General features: G+C 39.7%; 1 protein-coding gene across 4 annotated transcripts in view; it reads left to right on the top strand.

Annotated features, from left to right (window-relative positions):
* RBBP8 (RB binding protein 8, endonuclease) overlaps nucleotides 1-12,816 on the top strand; it is a 115,516-nt gene that overhangs the window by 68,190 nt on the left and 34,510 nt on the right. For all 4 annotated transcript variants that reach the window (XM_044243285.1, XM_044243284.1, XM_044243282.1 and 1 more), the window contains 2 exons: nucleotides 10,392-10,567; nucleotides 12,684-12,788. In XM_044243285.1, coding sequence (XP_044099220.1) covers nucleotides 10,392-10,567; nucleotides 12,684-12,788 — 281 coding nt within the window. The remainder of the gene's footprint in view (nucleotides 1-10,391; nucleotides 10,568-12,683; nucleotides 12,789-12,816) is intronic.

Genomic DNA, 12,816 nt, shown 5'->3' with positions numbered 1-12,816 from the left:
AATAAAATCTTTAGGGGGAAAAAAAAAAGGAGTCATAGCTTCATAGTAGATTGTCAAAGAAACCTTATACCATTTAGCTGCCTTCATTTTAAAAGAAGAGCACTACTGGGGCACCTGGGTGGCTCAGTTGTTAAGCGTCTGCCTTCGGCTCAGGTCATGATCCCAGGGTCCTGGGTTCAACCCTCACATCAGGCTCCCTGCTCGGTGGGAAGCCTGTTTTTCCCTCTGCCACTCACCCTGCTTGTGTTCCCTCTCTTGCTGTGTCTCTCTGTCAAATAAATAAAATCTTTAAAAAAGTAAATAAGAGCATTGGATTTCATCTTTACATATATTACTTTTCACAGCTTTCCTTTATAGACACAGTAACCAAGGTTAAGAAGGGTTAATTGACTTATCCACCGTGACTGATAAGTGTCAGACCTAGCATTTGAATCCAGGTCTTCCTCACTTCAGAGTTTGTATAACCTTTCTGTAGTTTCGTGCTAAAGCATCCTCCAAAGGTTATCTGCCTGTGTAGGTGGCAGAGCCTGGATTCTCTCTCTTCTGACTCAGTTCATTGAGGCTTATAATCTCACATTTAACCTGTTCTATTTTATTTTGTTAGATTTGGCCCATTGTTTCAACCTCTGGGGGGTCTTTCATATGTTGATTTTTTTTCTTGCCATGTATTAAGTTAGCTTTTATTCTTAGCTTTATGTCTTTGACAAATTTGATGAATATTCCATTAGGGCCCTTCATCAAAATCATTTAAAAAATGTTGAGCAAAATCTGCCTGAGGATGGAACCCTGAGGCATACTACTACATATTTCCTTCATTATCATTCTTCAGGAGATGATATCAAGAGAATCATTGTCACATGCCTTCCTGTGAGAGCTTCATATACAATAAAACATTCCTCAGAATTAAAATTAGTCTTACTTGAATTATGAATATTATAAGTACATACTGGTTCTAAGAGATCAGGGTAGCAGACTCACTAGTTTGTGTTTTAGGGTTCTTTTCCTTTTTTTGAAAATCAGAATGTTTAAGTAAACTTGATGGCTATAACTGCTTTGTTAAGTTTAAATCATGTTTTAACTAAGTTCTTTAGAGGAGAAAAGCTGAATGTTAAAAGACTTTTTTGTAGACTCTTCTTACAGAGTGAGACCCTGAATCTTTATAGGTCTTAAGAAAAAAAACAATTTAAGTTGTTTTGAAAGGAATTTAAGGGAAGGCCAACAAATAAAACACACAATCAAAAAAATTTTACTCTTGTACTGTTAGAAAAGTGAAAGAAAGTAGACCAGTGTGCATAATAACTAAAGCTATAGCATGAACTTCTGACGTTTCTCAAAAATTAGTGAGACTAATGCTTTAAAGAAGAGACTTGGTTAATACATGGAAGTTGTTTTGGTTTTTCGAATTTCCCTTTTATGACAAAAAAAGACAAAATCAGTACTTAATTTACTTGTACTGGTTTAGACACCTTTAATTAGATCTAGGGTTTTTAGGCTTTGTTTTTATTTTCCTTTTGTGAACCCCACTACTTATAGGTTGACTCTGCCAGGAAATCAATTTCTTGTGACTCATTCATGTTCCAGGTTGAATTTTCATGACTAATAGGCAGATAGCCTGTGACATGATTGGTTAAGGCAAGGTCAGATAGATTTTACACTCCATTAATTTATAAGGCTTTCTCATATGACCTTAACTTACTCTATTTTTCCACAATAAAACAGTAAAAAGTAGATATTAGCTCTGAAGATTTTCCTCAGTATAGAATATAGGATTATAGGCTACTGATATCCAGGAAATTAAGATATAAATCTGTATTAGGAAAAATTAATATTGTAATTTTTTAAAATCTCTGTTGGTCATAGTTTATAAAATTCTCCTTGCTTCTTTTTTTAGAAATAGTATTACAAATTGATAATAAGTATAATAGATAGACTGGTTTTATCACATAAAGCCTTGAATGCCTGACAGACTGGGAAGAATTGAACAATAATTATTAAAAAAAAAAAAAAAAAAGAATTGACCAATAAGATCAGTAATCATTTCACATGGGAAAGTCAATTGAGTTCAAGTTAATTAACTGTTTACTTGATAACCACAATTCGGTCCAAACCTAGTTTTAAGGTGTCATTGGTCTTAGAATTGAGTTGGGCAAAAATACATGCCTAGATCAGCACAAATTTATTTTTCTAATAGAATCTGGGAACCCCTCATATTCATTCATTTAACAAGTATTTATTGAGTATGTACCAAGTGCCCACTGTTGTAGATACTTGATGCATCAGTGAGCCAAAGATTCTTTATCCTCTTAGAGCTTACATTCTGGCAGGTCAGCAACAGACAAATTAATTATATACTAAGTTTGAAAGCCAAAAATACTGTGGGTAAAGTAAACAGAGCAGAGTAACAAGGAACAGGAGTACCGAAGGTGTGGGAACAAGGTTACAATTATATTTTTTTATTTTTTTCAAGATTTTGTTTATTTTAGAGAGCATAAGCAGGGAGTGGGGAGAGGGAGAGAATCTCAATCTCTACTGAGTGCAGAGCCAATGCAGGGCTCAGTCTCACGACACTGAGATCATGACCTGAGCCAAAACCAGGAGTCCAGCACTCAACCAACTGAGCCACCCAAGCACTCCAAGAGGTTACAATTTTAAAGAGCATGTTCGAGGTAGGCACTGATGGGGAAGTAAAACTAAAGCAAGGACTTGAAGGAAATGAGATAGCTGAGTGTTATCTGGGGATGAGCATTCCAAGCAGACGGGAGAGCTAGAACAAGGAACCTAAAGTGGGTAGATTGAGAAACTGAGGCTGATTGAAGTAGAATATAATTTTTTAAAAAAGATCAGAGAGGTAAGAGGAGGAGGGGGAAAATTAGATCATCTAAAAGACTTTGACTTGTGTTTCAAGTGAAATGGGGAGATATGGCAGGTTTTTTTTTTTTTTTTCCCAATTTATTTATTTTCAGAAAAACAGTATTCATTATTTTTTCACCACACCCAGTGCTCCATGCAAGCTGTGCCCTCTATAATACCCACCACCTGGTACCCCAACCTCCCACCCCCCCCGCCACTTCAGACCCCTCAGACTGTTTTTCAGAGTCCATAGTCTCTCATGGTTCACCTCCCCTTCCAATTTACCCAAATTCCCTACTACTCTCTAACGCCCCTTGTCCTCCATGCTATTGGTTATGCTCCACAAATGAGTGAAACCATATGATAATTGACTCTCTCTGCTTGACTGATTTCACTCAGCATAATCTCTTCCAGTCCCGTCCATGTTGCTACAAAAGTTGGATATTCGTCCTTTCTGATGGAGGCATAATACTCCATAGTGTATACGGACCACATCTTCCTTATCCATTCATCCGTTGAAGGGCATCTTGGTTCTTTCCATAGTTTGGCGACTGTGGCCATTGCTGCTATAAACATTGGGGTACAGATGGCCCTTCTTTTCACGACATCTGTATCTTTGGGGTAAATACCCAGGAGTGCAATTGCAGGGTCATAGGGAAGCTCTATTTTTAATTTCTTGAGGAATCTCCACACTGTTCTCCAAAGAGGCTGCACCAACTTGCATTCCCACCAACAGTGTAAGAGGGTTCCCCTTTCTCCACATCCTCTCCAACACATGTTGTTTCCTGTTTTGTTAATTTTGGCCATTCTAACTGGTGTAAGGTGATATCTCAATGTGGTTTTAATTTGAATCTCCCTGAGGGCTAATGATGATGAGCATTTTTTCATGTGTCTGATAGCCATTTGTATTTCTTGATTGGAGAAGTGTCTGTTCATATCTTCTGCCCATTTTTTGATGTGTTTGTCTGTTTCGTGTGGGTTGAGTTTGAGGAGTTCATTATAGATCCTGGATATCAACCTTTTGTCTGTACTGTCATTTGCAAATATCTTCTCCCATTCCGTGGGTTGCCTCTTTGTTTTTTTGACTGTTTCCTTTGCTGTGCAGAAGCTTTTGATTTTGATGAAGTCCCAGAAGTCTATTTTCGCTTTTGTTTCCTTTGCCTTTGGAGACGTATCTTGAAAGAAGTTGCTGTGGCTGATATCGAAGAGATTACTGCCTATGTTCTCCTCTAAGATTCTGATAGATTCCTGTCTCACGTTGAGGTCTTTTATCCATTTTGAGTTGATCTTTGTGTACGGTGTAAGAGAATGGTCGAGTTTCATTCTTCTACATATAGCTGTCCAGCTTTCCCAGCACCATTTATTGAAGAGACTGTCTTTTTTCCACTGTATATTTTTTCCTGTTTTGTCGAAGATTAATTGACCATAGAGTTGAGGGTCCATATCAGGGCTCTCTACTCTGTTCCACTGGTCTATGTGTCTGTTTTTATGCCAGTACCATGCTGTCTTGGTGATCACAGCTTTGTAATAAAGCTTGAAATCAGGTAAGGTGATGCCGCCAGCTTTATTTTTGTTTTTCAACGTTTCCTTAGCAATTCGGGGTCTCTTCTGATTCCATACAAATTTTTGGATTATTTGCTCCAGCTCTTTGAAGAATGCCGGTGGAATTTTGATCGGAATGGCATTAAAAGTATAGATTGCTCTAGGCAGTATAGACATTTTAACGATGTTTATTCTTCCGATCCAAGAGCATGGAATGGTCTTCCATCTTTTTGTGTCTTCTTCAATTTCTTTCATGAGTGTTCTATAGTTCCTCAAGTATAGATCCTTTACCTCTTTAGTTAGGTTTATTCCCAGGTATCTTATGGTTCTTGGTGCTATAGTAAATGGAATCGATTCTCTAATTTCCCTTTCTGTATTTTCCTTGTTAGTGTATAAGAAAGCCACTGATTTCTGCACATTGACTTTGTATCCTGCCACGCTGCTGAATTGCTGTATGAGTTCTAGTAGTTTGGGGGTGGAGTCTTTTGGGTTTTCCATATAAAGAATCATGTCATCTGCGAAGAGAGAGAGTTTGACTTCTTCATTACCAATTTGGATACCTTTTATTTCTCTCTGTTGTCTGATTGCTGTTGCTAGGACTTCTAATACTATGTTGAACAAGAGTGGTGAAAGTGGGCATCCTTGTCTTGTTCCTGATCTCAACGGGAAGGCTGCAAGCTTTTTCCCATTGAGGATGATATTTGCTGTGGGTCTTTCATAGATAGATTTGATGAGGTTCAGGAATGTTCCCTCTATCCCTATACTTTGAAGCGTTTTAATCAGGAACGGATGTTGGATTTTGTCAAATGCTTTTTCTGCATCAATTGAGAGGACCATGTGGTTCTTCTCTCTTCTCATATTAATTTGTTGTATCACATTGATTGATTTACGAATGTTGAACCATCCTTGTAGCCCAGGGATGAATCCCACCTGATCATGGTGGATAATCTTTTTAATGTGTTGTTGGATCCTGTTGGCTAGGATCTTGTTGAGAATCTTAGCATCCATATTCATCAGTGATATTGGTCTGAAATTCTCCTTTTTGGTATGGTCCTTGCCTGGTTTGGGGATCAGGGTAATGCTGGCTTCATAGAAAGAGTCTGGAAGTTTTCCTTCTGCTTCAATTTTTTGAAACAGCTTCAGGAGAATAGGTGTTATTTCTTCTTGGAAGGTTTGGTAGAATTCCCCAGGGAATCCGTCAGGTCCTGGGCTCTTGTTTTTTGGGAGATTTTTGATCACTGCTTCAATCTCGTTATTAGATATCGGTCTATTCAGGTTGTCGATTTCTTCCTGGTTCAATTTTGGTAGTTTATATTTTTCCAGGAATGCATCCATTTCATCTAGGTTGCTAAGCTTATTGGCATATAACTGTTCGTAGTAACTTCTGATGATTGTTTCTACTTCTTGGTGTTAGTTGTGATCTCTCCCTTTTCATTCATAATTTTATGAATTTGGGATTTCTCTCTTTTCTTTTGGATTAGTGTAGCCAGTGGCTTATCGATCTTATTGATTCTTTCAAAAAACCAGCTTCTAGTTTCATTGATACGTTCTACTGTATCTCTGGTTTCTCCCTCATTGATCTCAGCTCTAATCTTGATGATTTCCCTTCTTATGTGTGGAGTTGGTTTGATTTGTTGTTGATCCTCCAGTTCTTTAAGGTGTAGAGACAGCTGGTGTGTTCTGGATTTTTCAATTTTTTTGAGCAAGGCTTGGATGGCTATATATTTTCCCCTTAGGACCGCCTTTGCTGTATCCCATAGGTTTTGGACCGAAGTGTCTTCATTCTCATTGGTTTCCATGAATTGTTTCAGTTCTTCTTTGATCTCCTGGTTGATCCAAGCATTCTTAAGCAAGGTGGTCTTTAGCTTCCAGGTGTTTGAGTTCCTTCGGAACTTTTCCTTGTGATTGAGCTCCAGTTTCAAAGCATTGTGATCTGAGAATATGCAGGGAATAATCTCAGTCTTTTGGTATCGGCTGAGTCCTGATTTGTGACCCAGTATGTGGTCTATTCTGGAGAAGGTTCCGTGTGCACTTGAGAAGAATGAGTATTCTGCTGTTTTAGGGTGGAATGTTCTGTATATATCTATGAGGTCCATCTGGTCCAATGTGTCGTTCAATGCTCTTGTTTCTTTATTGATTTTCTGCTTCGATGATCTGTCTAATTCTGAAAGAGGCGTGTTAAGATCACCTACGATTAGTGTATTCATATCAATATGACTCTTTATCTTGATTAACAGTTTTCTTAAGTAATTGGCTGCTCCCATATTGGGAGCATAGATATTTACAATTGTTAGATCATCTTGGTGGATAGTCCCTTTAAGGATTATGTAGTGTCCTTCTGTATCTCTGACTACAGTCTTTAGTTTGAAGTCTAATTTATCTGATATGAGAATCGCTACCCCAGCCTTCTTTTGAGTCCCATTGGCATGAAAGATGCTTCTCCACCCCTTCACTTTCAGTCTGCGTGTATCTTTAGGTTCAAAATGGGTCTCTTGTAGACAGCATATGGATGGGTCCTGTCGTTTTATCCAATCTGCAACCCTGTGCCGTTTTATGGGTGCATTTAGGCCATTCACATTGAGAGTGATTATTGATAGATACGTTTTTATTGACATCGAGTTACCTTTGAAGTCTTTCTTTCTGTAGACTGTCTCTATATTTCTGTTCAATGCTATTCTTGGGATTTTTCCTCTTTTATAGAACCCCCCTTAATATTTCCTGCAGTATCGGCTTGGTGGTTGCATAGTCTTTTAAGTCTTGCCGGTCTTGGAAACTCTTTATCTCTCCATCCATTTTGAATGTCAGTCTTGCTGGATAAAGTATTCTTGGCTGCATGTTCTTCTCATTTAGTGCCCTGAATATATCTTGCCAGCCTCTTCTGGCTTGCCAGGTCTCTGTGGACAGGTCTGACGTTATTCTGATGGGCTTCCCTCTGTAAGTAAGGAGCCTCTTTGCCCTGGCAGCTTTCAAGAGATTATACCTACAATTATAATTTCTCAATTTGACTATCAGGTGTCGTGATGTTTTTTTGGAGTGTATAATCTTGGGTGGAGACCGTTCAGCCTCTAGTACATGAACGCTGGTTTCATTCGCGAGACTCGGAAAGTTTTCATGAAGGACTTGTTCCACGACATCTTCTAGACTTCTTTCTTTCTCCTCCCCTTCAGGAATTCCAATAATTCTGACGTTGGAACGCTTCATGGCATCACTTATTTCCCTAATTCTGCTTTCGTGGGATCTAAGCTGTTTGTTCCAGGCTTCCTCCTGATCCTTTCTCTCTATCTGTTTGTCTTCCAGATCACTAATTCTATCTTCTGTCTCAGTTACCCTAGCTTTGAGAGAGTTTAGATTGGATTGGAACTCATTGAGAGCATTGTGGACCTCCTCCCTGGTAGCTTTAAGCTCCGCCCTAACATTGTGAACATCCTGTCTGGTCGCTTTCAGTTCGGCTCTAATCAATTCTGTTTGGTCATCCATGGCTTTCTCCAACCTAGCTATTGCCTGGATAATTGTTAGCCTGAATTCTCTTTCCGACATATTGTCTATGTTGATAGCCGTTAGCTCTGTTGCGGAAGGTCCATCCTCTGTATTTTTCTTCTGTTGGGCATTCCTCCTCCTAGTCATTTTGGTGGGAGAAGACTGAACAGATGTAGCTGGATGTATCAACTCTGGTGCAGTCAAGGTGCACCCTGGAACACTTCCTGATCTCCGTCTCAGAAGCCTCAGTCTGGGTGCAGAAGCTGAATAAATTCCCCCTTGGACGCTGGCAGTGCAGGTTCCAAGTTAAAGACCCTGGGGGCGCAGGATCTTTTGCTCGTCCCCAAAGCCAAGGCAGTGGTGGCTGTCTGGGAGCTCCTGACCGCCAGAGAGGTTCCAAGCAGCGATCGCACACTGAGATTTTGCCGCTGGCCGGGGCTGGGAGTGCCCGGCTTGCGCGCACCTCTTTTCAGAGGCGGCTGTGGGTCGGGCGCGCGTCTGGGGCACTGAGAACGGGGTGCTGGTCCGTAAGCCGCAGGCTGGGCTTTTGCGCGCCTCTGTCCGGGGAAGAGTTTCGCGGGCGCGCGGCTTAGACTTTGAAACAATGGCCCGGGTCAAGAAGCGCCCCAGGGCCTTAGAAACCCAGGAGAGCTGGAGCGACGTGCACGCGCATCTCAAGCTTTGTGGTAGGGCTAGCGCGCGTTCTGCAGACTGGCTCCCATCCCCTCACAGGAGCCGGAACCCCGCGCTCTGGGGCACGCTGGCGGCTTAGGGACCAGGAGCCGGTTTCTCCGCCGTACTCTCTCTGCCTCCGCGCCGGGGAGGCCGTCTGGGACCGGGGACTCAAGCCCCTGTCCCTAGCCGCCCCGATTCCCACAATTTGCCCCCGCGATCCTTTGCTCTTTTGGAGTGCTTTCAACCAGTCTCCGAGTTAATGCTGGTCCCCAGACGCAGGGCACTCTCGCTCGTATCGGGGTATTACTTTTGCACCGGTCGCCTCTGGTGGCTCCCTCCCCCTTTTGTTTATCTTCCGATATCAGTCCGCTGTTCCCATTCCGCTTTACCTGCTCACTGGCGTCTTCTGCCCCTGTAGAGATCCAGACGTGTATAATTCTGATCTCAGGCTGATTTCATGGGTGATCAGAGTTCTTTGGTAGGTAATCAGCTCACTTTGGGGTACCAGCTGAAAAGACGCCTCTTCCTAGTACCCCGCCATCTTGTCCCCCCCGATATGGCAGGTTTTAATCGGAGGAGTGATACTCTATGACTGAAGTTTTAGTAGGGCTTTTATGACTGATGTGTTGAGAGTAAATTGTAAGGGGGCCAGGGTAGAAGCAGTGGTGGAAACTCAAAGTGTGAATCCTACTTGTTGTAGTCAGTTATTAGTCTCATGGTCTACACTAAGGATAACACATTGAGTGCTTCTCACTACTGTCCTGGGATCTGGCTGCCGGGACTTAGATATTGCTTCTGTTACTAATTTTTTAATAAGTGACTTAACTTCCATATCTTCATTTTCTCATTTATAAAATGAGAGTGGTATTTATAGCACATACAGTCGTGATAATTAAACCGATGCATGTCGCGCTTCTACTTCGTGCCTGGCAATATAAACCTCCAACAGATGTTGGTAGTTACCACGGTTAGTATTATTCATCACCCTGTGTTCGTCAGTTACCAAATCATATTGACTTTACTACCACAGTATTTAACATTGGCCCCTTCCTCTCCATAGCTATTTTCAACATTTTTTAAAAAGATTTTTACTTATTAATTTTTTGACAGAGCACAAGTAGGGGGAGCAGCAGGCAGAGGGAGAGGGAGAAGCAGGCTTCCCACTGAGCAGGGGTCCAGATGCAGAACTCGATCCCAGGATCCTGGGATCATGACCAGAGCCGAAGGCAGCCACCTAACCGACTGAGCCACCCAGGCGCCCCTATTTTCAGCATTCTAATTCAAACCCACAGAAACTCTTGCCTGGATCATAGACAAGAGCCTGGATCATAGACACTGCCAAATTGATTCCTTGCCTCCATTCTTTCTGTCCCAGTCCATGTTGCAGTCTTGCTGCTCAATTGTCACATTATTTCCATGCTCCAAAACCTTAATTAACTCTTCTCCTCTTGCTTTATAAGTTATGCACAAACTTAATCAAGGCTCTTGCTCATGTAGTTCTAGCTTGCCCTTCTCTAATGCCAGGTGCAGAGTATCGAATGCCTTCACTCAAATGTGTAGCTCCTCTGCCCATTTTCTCTCCCATTTGAAGTTCTTTTCATTTCACCTCAAGGTACCCCCAACTACACTTTGTATTTCACTTCTTATAGTAGTGTTCCCCACTTGGCACTCTAAAACATTTGAATACTTCTCTATTCCTTGTATTTAGATTTGGAGTATTAAATTCAAGTAATTACATCTCTTACAGCTTCATACCTGTGTTCTTTTATAAGTCCATGCTAAAGAGAGATGTTTTAATAAATACGTGTTGCATTAATTTTCTTGCATTTATCATTATTTTCCTCTAGAAATGATCAACAGCACCAAGCGGCTGATCTTGACTCTGAGGAAAATGTTATTCCAGATTCACCAATAACAGCTTTTTCGTTTTCGGGCATTAATCGGCTCCGAAGAAAGGAGAACCTCCGTGTCCGATACACAGAACAAACACATGCTACACTAGAGCAGTCTGTGTGTGCAAACGGTAAGGGTTTTTGAGTTTTATAGTGTGTACAAGAGTGTTCTGCTATGGTGAGTTTTTCTGTTCTTCCAACTAGGGGAAGGAAGATAGCCACTGTTACGGAACTTACTTTGCAACTGTACGTCACATTTTCTGCCTATGTTATGTACGGGCGTGCATTGCTTCTCTGAATATGTAAACCCCCAGCATTTTATAAATATAGTGTATATTTCTCTTTTTATTTAAAAAAATATTCCTATGACTATAACTGAGTGGGATTAGAAGAAAAAAGGGAAAGGAACTTAATGTTAATTTTCACCTACTGTGTGCCAGGTATATGCTGAGTGATTCAAGTGAGTTATTACTATATTTTAATCCTTCTGACAAGCTTGGAAGGTAGCTGTCAGTATCTTCATTTTGTAATGAAGAAAGGTTTGCTCTTCAGAAGGATTAGATAATTGACTCTGGGTCACTTGTCAAGTAAGTAGATGAGTCAGAATTCAAATACAGATCACCCCGGAGCTAAACTTTTGTACTTTCCATGTCTTACCCATAGCTCCTACCAGTAGCTTTAATTGGCTGTTTTTGTTATAATATGTAGCAATTGATGGTAACCAGGAAGTGGCTTTATAAAGTATCTACTTTGTGGCTTAATCAGTGACATATTTCTAACTCCAGGCCTACTTACCACCTCTGCTAAATACTTTGGAACTGCCTTTGCATATAGCCCTGAAATTTATCATGTGATATGATACAATGATTATTTCTTTTAATACTGATATGAAGTAAAGACTTTCATTTTACCTAAATTGTAACAAAGAAAGCATTTGGAGGAAGGATTGTACATATTTCTAGAGATAATTTAGTAATACAAATAAACTAAGAGTAGCTATGCCTTTAAAATAAAAAGTAGATCTTATTCTTTGATATTGGAAAAGGGGCACCATTTCTTTTTTCCATTTTATATGAGCTTGCATCACCATCTAGTGGAAAACAAAAGAACTGTTAACAAATCTTACATTTAATTAGGAACTAAATAAAGTAAAATGTAAGGTCTTGACTCTAAAGTAAACGTTCTTTGGCCTTTTAGTCTGCTATCTGACAGAATCACTACAGATAAGCCTCTACATATTAGATCATGTTTAAATCCATCTGTAAGAATACCTAAAAAAAACAAATTACAGCAGTTTTCTTTATTAGGAAAGTCATTTTTATATCTTGTATAATGCTTTGGGTTTATTTCTTCATCATATGAAAATAACCTTTAACTATTTTAAAACTTAATTTTTCGGGGCACCTGGGTGGCTCAGTGGGTTAAAGCCTCTGCCTTCAGCTCAGGTCTTGATCCCAGGGTCCTGGGATCGAACCCCATGTCGGGCTCTCTGCTCAGCACGGAGCCTGTTTCCCCAGCTCACTCTTTGCCTGCCTTTCTGCCTACTTGCGATCTCTGTCTGTCAAATAAATAAATAAAATCTTTAAAAAAAAAAAAAACTTAATTTTTCTGTTTTAATCTTGCTCTGATCCCTTTTTACTGATAATCTAAAATTTTGGTTATAAAATACAAGATTGTTTTTGAGCCATGCAAATTGTTTTAAAACTTGTTTACATGGTTTTCTTCCCTTATTATTACCCTTCCTTATTTTAAAGTTTATAGGGTATTCTATTATTTTCTAGTTATAGTTAATAAAAGTCTCTTTCCCTTTACTTTGTCCTTTTTTTGGTTTTTGTTAAATTAAATCCTTAAACATTGGAATGGTTTCTAATAAAGCATGTTTTGGGATTTCCTTCCAATAAGTAAAAACTCTAAAAACAAAGATTGTTGAGATATATGATGCAGTATTCATTTTAAATGAGCCTACTGATTTGCAACAAATATATAAGGAAAAGATGTATTAAAATATTGGAACTCTAGGATGGTTAGGTCAGAAGAAGCTTATCTATTCTAGTCCTTTTCTCTCACAGTCCTAACTTGTTTCTTAGTGAAACTGAAAGAAAGAACTCTTTATAGGAATATGAAAATTTTTTTCAGTAAAATAATACTTCTAATGCACTTAAAGACAAGTTTCTTTTGGCTTATAATATATTTTGGTATTTTGTATCATAATTATTTATTTATATGTAATCTTTTTTCTCCCTTTAGAACTGAGAAAAGTTCCAAAGTCTTCAGCTCATCCACAACATAAACCTAATGAAAGTGAAATTCTAGTGGCTGACACTTGTGATCAGAGTCAGTCCCCGGTGGCTAGTAAGCAACATACTGAGATTTACTTTAT

Source organism: Neovison vison, chromosome 3, assembly GCF_020171115.1.
Source record: "Neovison vison isolate M4711 chromosome 3, ASM_NN_V1, whole genome shotgun sequence".
Classification (NCBI taxonomy): domain Eukaryota; kingdom Metazoa; phylum Chordata; class Mammalia; order Carnivora; family Mustelidae; genus Neogale; species Neogale vison.
This window is presented reverse-complemented; position numbering and strand designations above follow the sequence as displayed.